This window comes from Curcuma longa, chromosome 9 (assembly GCF_044706935.1).
Source record: "Curcuma longa cultivar G26 ecotype Majalengka, Jawa Barat chromosome 9, ITB_CL_G26_1.1, whole genome shotgun sequence".
Classification (NCBI taxonomy): Eukaryota; Viridiplantae; Streptophyta; class Magnoliopsida; order Zingiberales; family Zingiberaceae; genus Curcuma; species Curcuma longa.
In genome coordinates, this window is record NC_133869.1 from 10,865,845 (window position 1) to 10,886,511 (window position 20,667).

The 20,667-nt window shown below is 37.2% G+C and overlaps 1 protein-coding gene across 1 annotated transcript; it reads right to left on the reverse strand.

The window, feature by feature from the left end:
• Window positions 1-11: 11 nt before the first annotated feature.
• LOC141835127 (histone-lysine N-methyltransferase ATXR3) lies at window positions 12-15,367 on the reverse strand. Its single transcript, XM_074722554.1, has 21 exons — window positions 15,207-15,367; window positions 12,920-15,022; window positions 12,629-12,685; window positions 10,914-12,158; window positions 8,350-8,726; window positions 7,704-8,273; window positions 7,481-7,581; window positions 6,433-7,279; window positions 6,136-6,339; window positions 5,969-6,040; window positions 5,357-5,467; window positions 5,169-5,269; window positions 3,683-3,782; window positions 3,514-3,609; window positions 3,005-3,172; window positions 2,800-2,925; window positions 2,662-2,715; window positions 1,199-1,446; window positions 1,007-1,115; window positions 635-934; window positions 12-532 (listed from the first exon to the last, which is right to left on the reverse strand). The coding sequence occupies exons 2-21, from the start codon at window positions 14,883-14,885 to the stop codon at window positions 368-370; spliced, it is 7,017 nt and encodes a 2,338-aa protein (XP_074578655.1). The 5' UTR covers window positions 14,886-15,022; window positions 15,207-15,367; the 3' UTR covers window positions 12-367.
• Window positions 15,368-20,667: the final 5,300 nt, after the last annotated feature.

The following is a 20,667-nucleotide window of genomic DNA, read 5'->3' on the forward strand; positions in this document are numbered from 1 at the left end:
CACTACAGAAAGAAACAAGGCACAAGAACTTGCCATATGGTGATTGCATGCTACATATCATCAATATCTGTACAATGTGTCAGCACAGCAGCTCCAGAAACTAGCAAAGGGAAGAGGTTTTTTTTTTTAAAAGAGATTTTTTTTTTCTACATTGGATCAATGATGAGCTATCCTAAATAATCAATACAAATTACAAGCTGGTGAAGCTGTACATGTGGGGAAATGCTGCTTCAAACAAAAGGGCAAACTCTCCACGGCTAAAAGATGGGGGCTCTATGTGAGAGAGAACAAAAGAATTTGGTCAATGGACGCACCAGGAATGGAGGGGGATATGGTGTTGGCATGTTGTTGCTGCACGCTTGGTCTGTCAGCCTTGAAACACTGCCGGCCTGGTCTTGAGCCAATGCATCATCTCCTTGTCCAAGGGACACTTATTGAGGACGGCATCCAGCATCGGACTGCCAAAAAATTTAGGGTTGCTCTTGAAAAGCCATATTCGATCTTTCGGCCATGGCCTTTGTGGCTCTTTCTCCTGTTACCGCCATCACGGAGTTTTCATAGTCAGACTATTTGATGAAGAACTTGTGGAGTTTAACAGAGAAAATGTAGTACCAGTGCTAGGGAATGCACTCACCATCCGCGACATCATAAACCGCACAGTTCGTAGGCTGTAATGTTCTCGCAAAGGCTTTTGGGTCTTTGTGTAGTAGGAAGAGATATCAGGCAGGAACAAGCAACCTTTGCGAGCTCTCGCTAGTCGACACTCTGGGTCAGCATTCATCTGGCTGTACCAATAGATCAACTGGCCCAGGCAGTAATTCTCGCCGTAGGTCTTGCAGAATTCCTGGAAACCTGACCCCATTTTATCGGCATATTTGGGACCCAAATCCAGAGGGCTGATGTAGACTGGGGGAGATGTAACAGACTTGTAGTCCTGCATTCGTGCCTCTAAATGTCAAACATGGCCCTTTCTAATTATGTGTAGAAGCATTTGTAGATTACTTACCCGGATCTTAAAGAACACCTTTGTGTAAGCATATATATGAATCAAGTCTGCAGCAGCATCATGCCGACACTTCTTGCTACATGGAAGATTTCGCAACTCATCCCTCAACCTGGTAAAAGAAAGTACTTCAATACGAAATAGGTGTGGCAAAGTTATCAGGAAAACAATATTTGATCGTGCAGGAAGACTTGCCATAATAAAGACTTGCGGATTGCGTTCTCGATGTTTTCGGAACCAGATGGATCATGGGCTTGAATCTTGGATTTTAGGTCGCTAAGCACGTTTGGCTCTACATGAGGTGCCATGGAATGTAGCAAGTCCTCGACCAAGGAACCCTCCCCTTTCCAAAGGGCTGAAACCATGCCTTCGGCCGAGAGCTTTTCAATCGGAGGTGGAGCTTTCTTTGCATCCTTAAATGCACACCTCATAACATACTTTACCTGCATAGCCCCACAATGATCAAATGTGTTGTAGAACACTTTGAGAGGTAAAAAAAAAAAACATGAAGACTAACAGCTGAGATAAGAGTTGCAATCTCTGAAAGATGGCACCTATGAGTTCTTAGATTCTGATGTGTAGAAATGACACTACCATAGATCAGTTTCAAAATGCTACGATCATACTAAAATAGAACTTCTTAAGAGCTAAAACTAGCAAGCAACACTGTAACAAAGATCTCTAATCTAAGATCAAAAGGTTCCAAGGGTTTTCCAAAATGGCTAGGTCATGCGTGAAGCCGCATTAAATTTTAGATAGAAACAGCATTTAATAGAATTAGTTCTAATCAACCAGCAATAATTTGCTTAGGCATTCGTCCGCAGAAAAGATTAAAGTATCATTGAAGAAAATACAAAATCATTGTCCCAAATCACATATTGATGTATAAATTTGGTCCCATGTTTCTATAAATTGGAATTTGCTCTACCAACATGTTTCCTTTGAGGGAAAGAGAGAAGAGGTATAGGAGAGAAAGATGAGGGAAAAGATAAATTTGATGATTTCTTTTGAAGGAGATAAATGGGAGAGCCCTGTGCAAGTCAGTCGGAAGCCCCTTTTTTGTGTGTGATCACGTTTTGCTCTATTCGTCGGTGCAGCACAATAGCTAAGCCTATCTTGTCAAATTTAGTATTGGCTCTCCATCAAGTTGACAATCCAATTCATTGATGGGATCACGACCAGCCCCATTATTGCCAAGAAAAGCAAAATTCTAAGCATGCAGTGCTTGGGGATGATGGTGGTGGTGGTTGACATGCTCTTGTTAGATTGGGAAGTGGAAAGGTTGCCAAAAGGGAAAAGGGGCCTGTTGGAGGTTCCGGTGAAATGGCAATAGGATGAAAACAAGGAACTTGGCAAGGAAGATGAGGGTTCAGATAGACTTTTTCTTTGCCCTTCTCATTCATACCTCAAAGAGAACAAGGAGAAAGAATGTCCTTTACGTCCCCTTAGAGGATTCCTCCCACTGTCCCTTCCTCCTCTCTCATTCTCAACCCCTCCAACAATAGACAGCCTAAAAATTTATCTTGGAAGGAAGTAACCACTTTGGCCGTAGGTTAAGCTCGTGGAATGATTTATTAACAACCAATGGAACACACATATACATGAATATAGGACGAAAAGGTGGCATTTTACCAATGAAAGAAAACAAAGAAGAATACCTTATTAAGAGTGAGTGCAATATTCTGAAGCCTTGCATTATATACACCCTCAGCCTATATATTCAAAGAAAGGGTTAGCACTCAGAAGGAAATCAGACAGAATAAACAGTAGAACAGAACTTCGATTTTGGCATGTACCTGTATCTCAGCATCATTCTTCTCAACCTCAAGACATATATCTGAAAAAAATTTCCTCTTTTCCTCTAGGTTATGCTTTAAAATTTCATCCGGAAGTTTTTTCCTCTCAAAGTTGATAAACCTCACCTTCAATGATTTGGAACAGCAATTGTCAGCTAATAAGCCAATATACATAGGAAAGAAATATGTGAGACAGAAATACAACCAGATGAGCTGAGTAGGCAATAAGCCAATTAGGTAATCCATCAAGCAAACAAGGTCCCAGACCAGCCGTTGCTAGGTCATCACAATCATCTTGGGAGACAAAATTGGAATCACAAGCCTCTAGCATTAGCTTATGACGGTCTAACAGTCCATGGCAATCCTTCAAAACCTGATGCATACAGCAAATCAGTTGAACAAACAAAAGATAGCAAACCATCAAAACCAGTTTATAGACGTATCACTGCATAGACATGGAATGTCATGTAGCAATCCCATGGTATAACTGCAATCTAAATCCCACCATAAAAACATAGATCCAAAATGAGCGAACGCTCTCAATAGATCATTGGCATGAATTGAAGGGATAAATGCATTTTAGAAAATCTATAAAAAAATATATATGTGGCATGCGGGCAATAGCAGAAGAACCCCGTTGGCCCAAGCATGGCCAATTGACACCTCAAATCTGATCAATGGCATAACTGGATCATTGCACATTTTCAGCATTACCTTCTCAAATGCTCCTTCTCCTGAAAGATTCAGATAGCTGCCTCTGCAAACTTGACTACCACACAAACAAACCGAGGATTCATATTCTTCCTTGCTCTGCAACAAATGAAAGTGTTAAATAGTTGAGATACTTTAATAGGACAAAATGTTTCTTTGGCATGATGCACACCTCTGTCACAGAGTTGTAATCAAAGGTGATTTCTTCACCATAACCAATTGGTCCTAGAGAATAAATACCAATCTGGTATTGACCATCAACAGCTGTAACTCTGTCTCACAATAATAAACAGTTAAAACAGACATTTTGAGACAACGCCAGTGCAAGATTTCAGAATAGATATCACATCCACCACATAATAAAAATTAAGTTGAAAAAAAAAATTAAAAAAACGAAGTAATCCTGTTAAGATTTGTTTGAACAATTAATCCTAGTTACTTCATTCATAGCCCACAGAAAGAAGGCTACACATGGATCTTAATCACAATGGAGAAAATTGTAAGATCAGTTAAAAGTTTGTCTGTAATGACCAGTGAAAATGATCTCCTATAAATAATTACATAGACTAATCCTTTTTTTTCTTTTTAACATGAAAAAATGCAAAGGAGAAATTCCCTGCATGCTAATGCCAACAAGTGCATGAGCATCTTAACAAACTCCTATAAAGAAGATATTTACATCAGGCCAACCGTTATACAAGTCAAAAGGGGTATTATCAAAGTTAGATGAAGAAAGGTAAAAATCCAGACATGGGACATCTTGCATAATTCTAAAGGTTGTCCTTGATATTAATATAAAGGTTGCTATTAATGAGAAGATTGCACATCATTCAGTGTGTTGTGCTGAATTCTAAAACTTTGAGTGATTGTACATGAGATGTGGAGGCTTGGAGTGAAGAGTGTGGTAACATGGAATGTGAGAATAGTAAGACTTGGCACCCATGATTTTGGAGTTCTACACATTAAAAAAACCAAATGACCTTTCTATTAATGAAAGGCTTTATACAAAGCAAAATGGCAAGAAAAGATCCATACAGCTAGCCCACATAATGGGATATATGACTGATTTCGTGAAGGTTGCAAACCACAAGAATAAAAGAAGGAAGTGTCAGAACAAGTCCACATGATCATAACCAACTCCCTTTTTATCTAAGAAAGAAGCAATTTTACTAATTTTTTTCACCGAAACTATGGAGTCCACTAGAAACCCTTGATTTTCCAAGGATAACAAAAATTCAAATGCAATTTAAAAAACAATCTACAAATACCACCAACATTTAAAAGTACAGGCTCAATTCTGATCTTCATGATCTGTCAGAGTGGTGCATAGCATGTCACATATCATACCAGTCTAACCATATCGACAAAAAATAACCTAAAAACAATCCTATTTTTTATTGTGTCATTTGTACTGCATGTGCACAGCCCATACTGACATAAGAACACATTTCACTTTCGAATGCCAAATCAGTCCCTCATTTAGCTAGTAAATTTGGACTTTAGCAAACAAATAGTCTGAAATTTTACATGCTAGCCTAGCCTACTACCCCATATGGAATGCAGTTTTGTAAGCAGCTAACCATGCTGATAATTAATAATAGTACTTTTTTAAACATAAATAGGCAGCTGGAGGAAGGTCCATAGAAGATATGGCTTACTTTGCTTCACAATTAGGTCGGCATGAGTGACAAATTCTGCTTGCATAATTTGCTTTGTGCATAGCATCAACAATAACAAGATCATACCCATCACGATCACCCTATTATATAAAAATAGAAATTAGCTATTTGAATGAAATGTGACAAGCTAGTATTTAGCTTGAAAATGCATGTTAAGCAAATACCACCTTCGGTCTCTCCAGATATATGTTGTAAAATTCAGGTGCTGGTTCTTGACTATTTTTCTGCAAGGACCGTATACCATCTTGTTTTTCATACCATTTCCAGGCTGGATAAACCTGAATTTAAACAAAATCAAATAACTCAGCTTGAACAGCGAGATTCAAGTACAAACTGCCAGTGCTGCCCAACAATTCATATTTGAGTAGAAACACAGTAACAAGGTACATTGTATTACAATATCCTATTGCTATGATTTAGTTCCAAAATTCTCATTTCTCTGCACGATCATTTTCTCTATAGCATTGTGAAAGGAAGGTTTATTTGTAGTCACCAAAATAAAAGAGTTGCCTTATGTAGAACATTGTTATATTATCTTAAGACAAGTACAGATTTGAATTATTTAAACATACCAAGTCTTTTACCATTTGTGTACAACATGTGAAACTAAACCAAGTGACCCAGATAATCATGACCATGCTACATGATCCTTTCTCATACAGAATATGGATAATTGTGAACACTTAAAAGTGATCTACAGACATTCACCACACTAATTTTATAATATAACTTACAAAATTATACTACTATGTAAAAGAAGAAAATTAGAAAAGTAGTACCTCTCCTAAGAACTCAACAACAAAATCATCTTGCTCAAATCCTTCCTTCTTATTACAGACAACCCCAAGGCCCTGATAGAACAAATCAAAATGCCAAGATTAGAAAAATGGCAACCACATCGAACACATTCCCACCTAGTATCGTGCAGCTGATTTGGAAGAAATACCTTTCTATAAGCAACATAATTATCATCAGGGCGGCTCCTTATAGCCTTTAGGATGGCCTGGCTCATTTTCAGTGTTCGTCTATCACCTCCTTCCTCTGCATTCATTTGCATTTCTTCTAAAACAGGTCGCAAAGGATAAACCATTGGAGTGTTACCAGCACCGGTGAATTGTCTGACTTGCTTATTTAATGTCCGGAGAAGAGACTGGCAGAAAGTGCACGTGGCATTAACAATTCAATAAAGCAACAATATAAAGGAAAGAAGACTTTAAATGTAAACCATATACATTCACCAGACCTCTTCTATAAATTTATGTCTATCTGTAAGAACCCATTCTGGTTCATCTGGCATAGAATCCAAGAGGAGGTTATGTGTATAAGGATCTATTCCATATACTTCTTGCTCTATGACTTCAACTCCAAGAGACTTCCTGGGTTTATATTCCTTAACCTCAGGAATTTGCATATCTGACTCCTCAATACCATTCTTTTGGGCTAATAGTTTCTCAGAATAATCATCAGGTAATGCAACTTGCATTTTTCTTTGTACTTCCTCCTCATCTGCTACAAGAAGATATTTGTCAATGATCTCATACTTTCTGGTAACAGGAGGAACAAGACCAGCTTTAGTCATGCGAGCACCCCATTCCCGGTCATCTATTGCCACTAACTCAATGGACTCCAATTTGCAGAACTCATCTCCTCTTGACTCCCATGTTGAATTTCCTGAATGAACTTCCATGTCACTTTCTGTATCAGAAGCAGTACTTTCATCTTCAACCCTTTCATCTTCATCAGAGAAATCATTTTCATGCTCTTCTGATGTTTCACTTTCAGAATCCATTGTTCTCTGCTTTAGTTTGGAGAGACTCCTCTTAATTTCACGGTCAAATGCAGAAGATCTATTATCTGTTCCTCCATCGCCATAAAATGTACTCTTATTTGTGGCTTTCTTTTCACCCAAAGTTCTGCTTTGTTTCTTTTTGTATTTTTCAGTTATATATGCTCCTGCATCAGAATTGTCTTTGCTTGCCTTTCCCATCTCATCTCTTTCACTGATCAACCTTGGGTTGTCCAACTTCTTTATCAATTGAAGGAACGAAATGATAATCTTTTTCATGTCTCCATCATTCCGTCTATTTGATCTATGGAAATGTTCATTATTCAGTTAAAATCTACTGTGGGACTACAAAATTCTATATACACAATGTTTTTAAGTAATAGGATAAACTAAGCAGACTTAATCTGAAACAGCTAATTTATAGCTACCAAGATTGACATAATAAGAAGGCCATAAAAAGATTTAATGCTTCACAACTGGTGAAAAGAAAATTCTATTGTCTTACTTAAACACATCGCGGCACATCCGACTAATATCATCCTTGATAGAGCTCAAGCCATGTCGAACATAATAGCCACTTCTCATCCTATCTTCAATTTTTGAAATCTGAAACAGAAATCAAACACTAATATGTTGCAGAAACATAATCCATATCCAGGCAAAATATGTTTATTGCAGGTATCAAAAAGAAAGAAAAATAAAATAAAATGCAAGAATCTAGGAAATACTTTGGGCATAAGGATTTCAGACTTGTTCCCTCTTATGATGCTCCTCAAACTATTGGCAATAAATTCCTCTATCTTTTTATAGCTATTCTCAGATTTTCTATGCAACCAGCGTCTCATCTGTGCATCCCTAGATAGAAGTTCTGAAGACCTTCTAGCATCAAGTAACTTGGGCCGCTTGAAAAAACCTTGCTTGAACTGAAGGCCTGAAATATTGTTTCTGTTGAAGGAATTAGAATCACTAATGCCAAAATTTCCTAGATCAGAATCATCCAGATAACCATCCAACAACTGGTACTTTCTTGACAATGAGTAATTAGTTTCTGTTATCTGCCTTAGGCTTCTTGTTTTTGAGTAAGATTCCTCAAGATTTTTACTTTTAGCTGAACCTGATGTTCTTATCCACATAATGTTTGGATACTTAATTTTTAGTTCTTTAAACTGACAGCATCCACTGATGTCAACAAAAGATATGTGTGGAAACAACTGGAGGACCTCTTCAACAGCACTGTCAGTAACATTGACACAGCCCATTAAGCTGATGGACGTAAGGTTTTTCCTGTCATAACCACCCTGTGAGGCCATCTAAAATTAGTATTTACCAATTACATAAACCAGGTTAGTTTAAATAAACTGTAAGTAAACATACCATAAGCAAGTGGAAGATATCATCTGTGCACTTTGGTCCAACAGAGGACAAGTCAACATGTTTGCAAATATTTCTGTAAATATTTACCAATGTATTCCAATGTTTACATGTTGAAGCAGAGTAGACAAGAGACTTCATATCACTCTTTAGGAAGTGAAAGATCCTAGCAAGAATGCGCCCATTCAACAAGCCCCAGTTTTCATTCTCTGCCTGTGAAGTAGTAACAAGATCCGCAAAGACAACACGTTCACCACATAACTCCTCAAAAGAGCAGTCAAGTTTCTCACTGGGAATTACAGCCTCCCCCATTTCTGAGTCCTCATCACTATCTCCAATGAGCAATCGAGCTCTTTTTCCATCACGATACAATACATCCTCTGCATAAGAGCATAGGATAAGTAAAAAAAATCAGGAGCTAAGGATCTTATCCTGCCATTGGATTCTATTCAAGGAACAATAAAAACAGAGACCGATACCATATGTAGGAACAAGGAAAACCAGAGATCAATACTATATGCAGGAACAAGTAAAACCAGAGACCAGTACCATATGAAGGAACGAGTAAACTACCACTGGGTATACCATATGAGGTAAATCATGATTAGTTCTCTCGTATGGAAATAACACACCCATCAAATCATTGTAAAGCAAAAATATTGACCACCCAATTTATAAAAAACAAAGAAAATGCACAGCCATAAAAGAATCGATGCAACTAAGAGGTGGATCATCATGTGTTTTACAAGTCCATGTTTACAGCATAGTTGCGGAAAGAACTAGTCCAAATCAGGATCTGCACAAGGTATTCCTAGATCTACCAATGAATCAGACAAGTTTCTGAGGCATGCTAGAATAAAGTTAGAAATGGCCAGAAGTACCTCATATTTAACAGATTCTATTTGAAGTACAAGAATGTAAAATTTGTCGTTGATGTTTTTTTTTGTTAGTTATTTTTCTTTTTGAAGGCTTGGTGACAGCAGATACTCTGAGAAAGTTGAAGGGAGCATGCACGAATTGCAGAAATGACGAAAATTTGCCATTTAGATTGATAATTGATAGAGCTAAATGCAGGCGTGGCAGAATTTAACAGTGTAGCTCCAACAAAGATCGAGGATAAAAAGCTAAGGAATGTGCAAGCACTTGATTGGTGAGGCGAACAAGTGTATTTTGTAATTTTAGGATTAAGGTATGAACTACTAATTAATTAGACTTTACTCATAGAAAGTATTGAGAACCAAATGAGGGAAGGAGAAATGGTACAAGGAAGTCGGCAACAGTGGTATTTCATAAGGTTCGGCAGTTAGAAATGCTTGAATCTGCCAGAGGCTTAGCCAATGTGAATAAGATGGAACTGACAAGAAATTGGACCAACTTGTGAAAGTTTCTTGAATCAAGCAAAATTTGCTACTACATGGATTGCATTATGCCATTAGATTGGACCAATGGAAATTCAAATCTTTGTCGAATATTACAGGAGTTTGTATACTTGCATTCAAAAGCAAATAGAACTCCGCCAATGTTGTTGTGGAGCAAGGGTGAGCTTCGACATTGGAACCTCATATATTGAAGGTGGAGAAGTCTCAACCAACAATGTCACAGAGGAAGAGTGAATTAGTCATTATGAAGCCTACCTTGTTGATGGGAAACGGAGAAGAAACACAGCTGGTGAAGAAAACATCAAGCAGGTAATATTGTAAAGTAGTATATAGTATTTAGTGTATATGTTGGCTTTGGCTGTCACGAAACACTAGAAGTAGCTAGGCAAGAGTAAGTGAAAAAGGGATTATAGAGTATTTTAATATATACAATCCACATTACTTAACAAATACACCTAATACAAATATTTTCACTACTCAGATTATTAGGTTTTAGTTAATACAAAATAAAAATAACGTCTCTATACATAATAAATTCTCTGAATAATCAGTTTATTAAAATAATAAAGAAAATGTTACAAAATATCATATATCCAGAATTTAAATACTCAAAGAAAATTTATAAAATTTTAAAATTATATATTTAATAGTACTAATTGCTGAATAAGTATTCGAATAATAAATATGTTTAAAAAAAAGTAATGCAATTCAAAAGATAATGTTTTTATGTGCTTCTATGAGCTGAGATCACTAGAATGTTCATTCCTAGCGCTAAACAAAAAGATATACGATATAATATTAAACATATAAAAATTATGGAATCAAAGATAGCTTTATCACCAACTTTAATTATGGCTAATATTTATTCGTCATCATAAAGCATTGGATGATATTATGCAAGTTTGGATTACTTACCAATCTATATTATTGTATTCACGTTATGATTATAAATTTTCAACTAATTTTAGCAACTGATTTCCTGATCAATCCTATCAATATGGTATTCAACTTTTTATCATTGGTCAATTTATAACACATGTATATTGGTGATAGTGTGTGCATGCATATAAAGTACCTAATGTCTTAACAGCCAATGGGAATTCAATACATGCTCAGATGTATGGGGAATTGTACAGAATAGAGAACAGAGGATGAGCATACCATCCCAAGCATTAATGAGAAACAAACCTGATTTCCAGATAGTATCCCTTGACAAATCATGAGCTAAAACAGTAGAGCTTTTTGTGATAGATGAGTTAAATGGAAAATGTTTATCCATTTCCTTCTTTGGTTGCTTTGCAATTATCCATGGATCCAAAACCTCATTGATAGCAGCAGCAAACTCCCGGTTCTTATATGACCTCATGACAAGTTCATGCAGCTTACCACGTGTAAACCCAACAAACTGAGGGTGCGAGCTATGAAGTGAACGAGAAGCGCTACTAGCACTGTTTACCAATGACTGATCAAGAGTAGAACAACCTTTTTCAGTGGATGTGCCTGCCCCATCTTCAGTATTTATAGTTTCGGAAAACTTAAGTTTTTTAGTAATTGGAAGCCAACTATTGTCATTCTTCCTAAAGACACTGCTATGCTCCAATATGGTACCTTTGCCAACTAACTCTTGCAATTCCAAATATGAGAAAGGTCCATGTTCACAGCCCGCACCATCTAGATAGAACCAATCACCCACATCAATAGATAAATCATCGACAGTACAAATCCGATCCTTGGGAACAGTGAGCACGGTCTGGCATCGTTGCAGAATTTGTAGGTCATGTTCATGCGACTTCTTTGACCGAGAGGAACCTTCACGAAGAGAATTCCTTTCGCTACTAGAGTGTGATCGTGATGATCTTGAAGGGTGCAGTTCAATGCTTTTAACCTTTCCAGAAGGTTCTGAAGAAACATGATCCTTTACAACACAAGTATTTATCCGGACGACAGGAAGAATTATACCCTTCGTACCCCTAGGAGGCAAAGGTTTAGTTTGGACTGATCTGCTACTAACTGCATTTTTACTTTGATCATTGTTGTTATCACTATTATCATCTACTGATGAACAACCCCAAATTGGCAGATCAAGCCTTTTACTCCGGGAAGGATAATAAAGATCTTCCTTCCTTTGCCGACGAGGATCCTCAATCCCAGACTTTCGCATCTGACAAAGAGGATAACCTTCATTGATGACAAGTTTCCGTCTGTAAGATCTCTCAAGATTAACCTCATCATTCCTCTTCCAGTCACCACCTTTGCAAGACCACCTCCCAGCAAACCAATCATTATGGCTACCACCAGGAACAAAATGATCCATCTCTGAAGATGCAAAAACTGGCCTGATTTCAGTAGCTTCTATTGAGAAGTTTTCTTGATCTCTAGCAACTTCATTTCTTAGATATGTGAATGGCGTTTGAGCCTTGAATCTTGAGAAACCTACAAGCCACGCATAGATAATAAAAAAAATTAAATGAATAAATCAAACATGAAGAGACAGTCTACTTAATGCAATTTGGAAGTCACTAGTCTTCCAAGAAATTCAGAGTCAAAAGTGTAAAGTACAATATATTCTGCTAACAATAAAAAACTTCAACAAAATAAGAGAACATTTTCCCATCTTCCAACATCAGCTCTCCTTGTTTGTATATGACAAAGATTCATGTCATTCTACTTAGTATTTGTTTTGAAGGACCATGGAAGAAGTAGCAGATTGAAGATTTTAGTACCCAGTAATGTAATTAAAAACCAGAGAGGGAGGGGAAGATGACCAGACACAAGCTTATATTGGAAATGACTAGAGAAGCACAAGTCAATTCTTGCATGTTCAAACAACAGCATATTGAAAGAGTGGTTCTTCATTGTTTATATTTTGTCATAATAGATGTGAACGTAGGAATATATAATACCTTCAGATTGACCCCAGTTCTCCCAGTCCACATGCTCAAATGACGCATTCAGAGCTTCTGCAAGATTGTGAAATTTCACAAGACAGAAACAAAATTAGGATCAACCTCTAACATAAAATAGTATTTTATCACCACTCATAAAAAAAAGATATTTGATCAGCTTGAATCTGTTATAAATTTTTCTTGTTTTAAATAAGTAGAATCTGCATAGGCATTGCAAAGACAGGCCTAACCTCGCATTTATAAATAAAGGTTTTGAAAATGAAATAAAAAACAGAATAATAAAATTACCTCCAATAATCTCAAGCTCCTTTCCATCTATAATACTGTATCCATCCAACAACATTTTCACCCTCTCATCTATATGATAATCTTGGATAAATTCTGGTAAAATTGAAGGTTCATCTGTAAGAAGTTCCTGTTGCAGAGGCATAGAACTGGATGTTTCCTGATAAAGAACTGCAGCATCCACTAACAAATTCCCTGGGGCTTCTGGAGGATTTACCATCTGGGTTACCACATCAGAAACAATGGAGGGAATGTTCAACGGTGCCAAGGGGGAAACTGCATTCTCAACAGTAACCCATCTATCACTGTCAGCATGTTTTATCAGATGATCAGAAAGGAGGACTCCGTCATCCACTAGCTGTTTGAGATCAACCAATTTTGAGGGCCCTTGTTCAGTGCCAAAATGATCAAGATAAAACCATTTCCACGCGTCAATATCAGATGAGATGGGGTCACGTGGTGGAGTGTCTGATATATCCATATCCTCTTCCATTGATGATGGATCTTCAAAACCTCCTGGTGCAGATGGTGGTGGTGGAGGAAGAGCAGGTGGAGGAGGAGGAGGAGGAGGCAGAGGCAGAGGCGGCAGAGGTGGAATTTCACTAGACTGCCTATTTGAATTATGTAACAGCTTTTCCTTGCTGAGTTTATCAACACTACTTCTCTCTGCATGACTCTTATTTGACTTGCCATTAGTAATATCTTTGTCACCATGATCCTTTCCTCCTACTTTATCATCATTTCTGCTGGATTGATGCTTTTCACTGACTTTATTTTTCCTGCTTAATTCTCGGTGATCTGCAGAATGCCGGGTATCATGTGGATTTGGTGACCGCGCTGAGTGCACTGGAGTTCGGTCTCTGTGGTCCTGGTGACGAACTCGTAGACGTGGAGATCTATTTGAACGACTTGGAGTACGATCCCTATGATCAAAGTGGCGACTCTTCTCATGTGGGGACCGGTTGGTGCGTCGAGGACTAAGGTCCCTGCTATTAGAGTGGCTGCTGCGCTCTTTTGGTGACTTCTCAGAATGGCCTGGACTGGGGCATTGGCGATCATGGGTACCTCCAGAAGGAAAAGATGGATCTGTGAATCTAGAAGATGAATACTTGCTGGAAGATAAGACCTTAAATGCAGAGGAGGATTCAGTTCTATGGCATCTCTCAGAATTAGCAGAACGGCTAACTTCTTCAGACTTCCGACTAGTCCTTGATCCTGAATGATCAGGCAAATTAGAATGGTGCCTATCATGCTTAACCTCGCCTGATGATTTCCTAGCATCCTTGTCAGAGGCACTGCCATCCCATCTGGATGATGATCGCTTCCTGGAGTCAGCATCACTTGTGTGTCTATCACTTCTCCAGTGACTGTTCTCCGGGGAAAAATCCCGGGCATGCTTCCGCAATCTCTCTGGTACATCATTTTTGTCCTTGTCCAACTTCCTTCCTCTGCTGGACTGAGTCTGTGTCTTCTCCAGTTCTGCTGTTCTCTTCCATTTATCCGGAACAAACTCCCCTCTTTCCAGCTCTGCTTTACTCCGTCGATCTGAAATAACTTCTCTTGCTGCCTCATCTCTCTTTCGTCTTTCTCCCACCTCAACTTCACTTTTCCGTGATTTCCTAGGAACAAACTCCCCCTTCTCCACTTCGCCATTTCGGAGCTCCTCCTTTTCCAATTCTCCATTAAGGAACTCCCCTTCCTCCAACTCCCCTTTCCGATGCCTCTCCAGCACAAGCTCTTCTTTCTCCAACTCCACCTTCTTCACCTTCTTATCCAGCTTCAGTTCTTTTTCACCACCAAACTCACTTTTCCTCTCGACGTCATCTTTCCTCTCGCCATTCCTCGAGCTCTTCTCCGCCCTAAAGGAATTCGAAGAAAGCACGTATTTGCCCCCACAGAGTGACTCCGGAATCGGGAAGCGATCCATGATACGCTGCGAGGGTGCACACGCGACTCCTCCCTCTCCCATGGAACTCCCCCGGAACCCTAGATGGGGGTCCAGAGCCAGACCCGCGTAGCCAAAACCCTACCCTCGGACTGCTCCGGGGCTCTCGACGCTCATCTCCAACTCAGCACTGTCTGCTCCCGTGCTCCAAGATCGAAACCCTAACTCAGAACAAAAACCAAATCTTTTCAGCCACATCAGGTCAGGCACTAATCGAGCGCCAAGACCGAAAACAATGCATGAATTCCAACAGGCCGGAACCCGTACCTAAATTCCGCGCCTCAAGACCCTACAATTCAAGAAGAAAGAAAGTTTTCCGGGGAGAAGAACCGCGAGGGAGCTCACCGGCAGGAGATCGATAGGACGGAGTCGTCGATCCGGGGATCTGAGGAGGAGGTGAGGCCGAATCGGGGTGCTCGCCCTCCCTTCCCCCGGAGCTTCCGCTTGCGGTGGCTTCCGGCGCCCTACTTCGCCTCTACCACGTTGGCTCGGCCGCTCTCGCTTTGTCGCACACGCTCCCTCGCGAAGGGGGAGAAGACGAGAGCATTACGATGCGTTTATTTATCTTGCTCCGCCTTGATAACCTTCATATACAAAACCCGGAAGTTGGATACCGGTATGCGGTAACCCTACCGCGTATACTCGTATAAAATCATTCGAAATATCGGGGTGACTTGGCCCGGCCGAGTCGTGGCTGGCTCGGCCCAAACCGGGTTCGGTCATTTTGTGGAATTTTGTTAGAATTTAATTTTCTCCATCAACATCAATTTTCATAATTAATTTTTTTAGTGGAAAAATAATTTTGAAATCGTTGTCTTGAAGTGATGTATCATTCGCATCTTAGATTTATCTTGATAGCGGATGAAAAATTATCGTAGGATTGATACTAGTATGGTGGAAGCGATTTAGATCGCTAGAGGAAAGGAATGAATAACGATTAAAAAACAATCTATTTCTTTTACTAAGAACATCTCCAATGCTCTGTTAATGAATTGTTATAACACCCCTGGGTGTTAATGACTAATGTGGAGGGGTATTATAACACTCCTCCACATGAACGCGTTCATGTGGTAGTGGGGTGGGACAGCCAAGTTGTCCCACTCCACATGCAATTTTTTTATATTTTTTTATTTTTTAAAATTATATTTATTAAACGGTTAGTTTTAACGGCTATTAATGATTAGTTTTAATTTTTATTGAAAAATATATAAATTTTAAAATTAAAAATTAAATAAAATAGTTAAAATTTTGTAATAATAATATTTTTAAAATATATTTATTTAATATATATAATTTTAAGATGACTGAGTGGATGGTAGAACTTATAAATAATGAATGTTAATGTTAAAAAGAATATGAGTGAAAAGGAATATTATTATAGAAATACCCCTTATTATAATGAATATTTAGTGAACATTTTAATGAGGTGGAGGATGTTATAACAAAAATGAAAGTGAATGCCCTAACAACTTAACAAAACACACTAATTAAATAAAAACAAACGCACCATAAAAGAAAGGGGATTACTTTAAAGTTAAGGAAAACAAGTTTAGTAGGATAAAAAAATAAGAAATAAGAAATTATAATATTCAATATTTAACCCTAATTGCAATATTCAATATTTAATCCTAGTCTTACTTTTTCATTCTTCGCTATTTTTTTTTTTTATAACAACAAAAAAAATGAGTTATAAAAATTTGGTAAAAATTACTCGAATCATAGAAAAATTTAAATTTTAACAGACACATAGAGCATAATATTTTAATCAAAATTTTATTTTAATTAATTTTTTAAATATAATTTTCTTTGAATAATTATTAAAAAATTTTAAAACGTTTAAAAAATCTAAAATTTTAGATAATGATAGAAAACATATCTTATTTTTATAAAAAATTTGTACATAATATACTAAAAAAATATATTTACTTATGCATATTGAGTCAACCATATTAAAAAAATAATTATTTTTTCTTAGTTGACTATTTTTAAATCTTTCTAAATGATTAATATATATTCAGAGATTCAAAATAAATTCATACCTATTAGATTTATCAAATATTTTTACCGAATTAAATACTTTGATACTTTTCTAATTGAGCTCTTAAAATTTTCATAATTATATTTTGATTCTCTAAATCTTAAGTCTTCTCTTCCAATTTTTTTTTCTTTTGTTCAAATTATTTGAACCAAGAGAAAAATTTTCTAATAATGATTTTGAGGAATCTGGTTGGCCTCTTAGTCTTAAATTTTTATTTGTTAATTTTTCAAATTCTTCTTTTGGGGTATGTACTAGATAATTTATTTTCTAACTTGAGATTAGTTCGTTTTAATTTCATGCATTTATTCCTTAAGTTACACAATGACCTAGAAAGCATTGTAATTGCATTATAAAATTAATCAGAGGACAAATTATGTACCTGAGTTATCGTTTCTGATTCATCGGTTGAGGCTCCCCTGTACTATTGCTCTCTTCGGATGAGACAAACTCTTCTTCATCGTGAATTACCATGAATGCAAGTCCCGCGCTTTGTTTTGATCCTAAATCTTCTGAGTATTCGTCACAAGTTACCTTTAAATTCTTGTGCTTGAATTTTATAGGTTCCTTGTCTTTGGCCTTCTCTTTGAACTTTTTTTTAACTTGGGGTAATTTTCTTTGATACGACCTTCCTCATTATAGTTGAAACATCTTACTTTCCTTTTCTGCTTTCTTCTTAGTAGTTTCGTGGTTTGTTTCCTGTCAAAGTTATTTGATTTTAAAATTTCTTCATTTTCCTTACCAAGTAAGCTTCCTCATCTCCATCCATCGATAATTCCAAATCTGACTCACCCTGCTTGGCTTGTAGAGCTATGTTGTGATCCGTTGTACTTGTTTCTTCATTTTCCTTACCAAGTAGCTTCCTCATCTCCACTCTCTTTTCCTTCATTGGAAATGACCTAGAGATGGAGAAGTCTCTTATAACGATTAAGCACGAGAAAGTAAACAGAACTGAAAAATAATGAAATTGAGTGTGCTACATTTCCAACTGAACTTCTCATCTCTTTTATAGTCATTGTTCAAAGTGCCAATGTGGCACGTTCAGTAAATTGATTGAGCAGATCGATCTACCAATCGGGATGACATGGTAGATTAAATCTGATTTGATATAACAGTCGTTTGCTAATGTGGCGAATAACCTTTATCTGTTGTAACAATTGTTTGCTGACATGGCAGATTAACAAAGTCATCCACTCGTTGATGTGCCATTAGTAGACCGATCCACTAGGACAAAGTCTTCCTCCCTGCTTCATGTCTCATATGCCAGAGTACTCTTCCATAACTCATCATCACTCAGATGCAGCAAGCCTGTCAGCTCTTTTTCAATGTCATCCTTCTCGTTTGCTACATCTTCTACCAAGATTCGCCATCTTCGATGCTCTTCATCATTTCTGGTTCCTCACCGTACTCTACCATTGAGCTATCGGGTATCTATATGTTCTACTAAGTTCCTGCACACTTAGACGCACAACTTAATGACACAAGCAAGATTTGACTTAACCTAGTTTGACAACACATCAAAATAATCGTGGTTCAAACCACTAGGGTTCTAACAACTAGATCAGTCATCTCTAAAATTAATTGATTCAAAAAATTAGATACCTGGATTAACAATAAAAAAAATTATCTAAAAATGATATTATCCTCGAGGCTATGGTGCAATAATAAGAGGTGGGATAGACTCCCTAAACAACAACGGTTCAAATCTCACCCTGAGCACATACTTAGGGTTTGAAAAACTTATGATACTGAATCATCCGTCAAAATTCACATGTACTTCTTGATTTACAAAAATGATCTCATATTTAAATATGACTAAAAATGATATTCCATAAACAAAAAATATCTATATTATTTTTTAAAAACTATAGGAATCTTTATTAAAGGTTCAAAATTTAAATCATAAATTCTCCTTACCATTTACTTATGCACTTTCACTTTTTCGTTTGTTGCGTTCTTTTTTTTTTTTATTGAGTATCCAACTTTTATGATTTGATCGTTGCACACATTCATGATGTTGCATAGTATGCGAAACTTCACTAAGACAATACTTTTTTTTCATCCTGATTAATTATAATTTTTCAATTTACCTCCTCACATATGGTTGTGGAGCATACCGTGTAAAACCACTCGAATAACGGATTCTACCTTTTTATAGAAGAAAAGTACTAGGAAAACTTCTAAGCTTCTATCAAGCGAGGACCAATAACAAAATATAAGAAAATTGAGGTGATGGCCAAAAATAAATATTTTTTTTCATGGTTTAAGAACATTTATCACTTTAAAACTTTTATCACTTTACTGTTTAGTTATTCATATTGTTAATTTTTCTAATATGATAATATAGTTAAAGATCAAATAATAAAAATTTTAAAATCTATACAAAATGTAAATTTTTATGGATGATCGACAAAATTATGATCTAAATTCAACTCAAGTTTAAAATTTTGTTCCGAACCAAAGTCTCAGAGTCTCGGTTGGATCCAACCGGAGTATGCGAGTCGAATCCGCCCTAGATCATGTTCAAGACTCGTGACGGATCCAACAGCAACAACCTCCCACCTGCTTGTGAGTCGACAAAACTTCAAACCACATTCATGGTTGTATCAAAGTGTTCCGAGAAAACTGGATGGTTCGGAAATGGTGCATCAAATAATTGTTAACCCAAGTTCACTCGCAAGAACCAGCTCATTTTTGATACGATTGTTACCGGTCTGCAGAAATGAAGACTTCTGATGAAAAACTATTTGCAACTTTGTGATCCATCCAATTCCAACATCAATTAAAACAGAACGATTCGATCTACAGTGATAAGTGGTCCAACCTTCATTTCTGTCTAGTATCCTGGTCCAGTCGGGTCCATCTCCGGTCCAGCCTTCGAAATAGTCCTTCAATGATATCAAAATGGCTCAATTATTTGTTTCAGATTCAGCTTTCTAGTGACCAAGTTCGTGTCCCTGTTTGATCAACGACATAACAAGCTTCCTCGGTCTTGCTCCACTTAGAGATCCTTCAGCAGGAGCATGCATCTTAGGTTCAGTTTCGTAGTTGCTAAGTTTGTGCCAATGAATCATCCTCGCTACGATGTTAAACTGGAGCGTAAGCTGGTAAGTTTGTGCTAAGTTTCGTAGTTGCACTTAACAACCTTCCTTGGACTTGCTCGATCAATCGTGTAGCTATTGTAGATGTTAAACGAGATCATAATAAGATCCTACAATTTAGTATTTTGATAGTAGAGATACCTCAAAAGGAGCATGTAACTAAGGTTCAGTTTTCTACAACGTAGTATTTTGACATAACAGCCTTCCTCGGCCTTGCTCTATCAATTATATAGCTATCGTAGATGTTAAACGAGATCGTAATAAAATCCTACAATTTAGTATTTTGACAATAGAGATACCTCAAAAGGAGCATGTAACTAAGGTTCAATTTTTTACAACTTAGTATTTTGACATAACAACCTTCCTCGGCCTTGCTCTATCAATCATGTAGCTATTGTAGATGTTAAAAGAGATCGTAATAAGATCCTACAATTTAGTATTTTGATAGTAGAGATACCTCAAAAGGAGCATGTAACTAAGATTCAGTTTTCTTCAACTTAGTATTTTGGCATAACAACCTTCCTCGGCCTTGCTCTATCAATCGTGTAGCTATGGTAGATGTTAAACTAGATCATAATAAGATCCTATAATTTAGTATTTTGATAATAGAGATACCTCAAAAGGAACATGTAACTAAGGTTCAGTTTTCTACAACTTAGTATTTTGACAT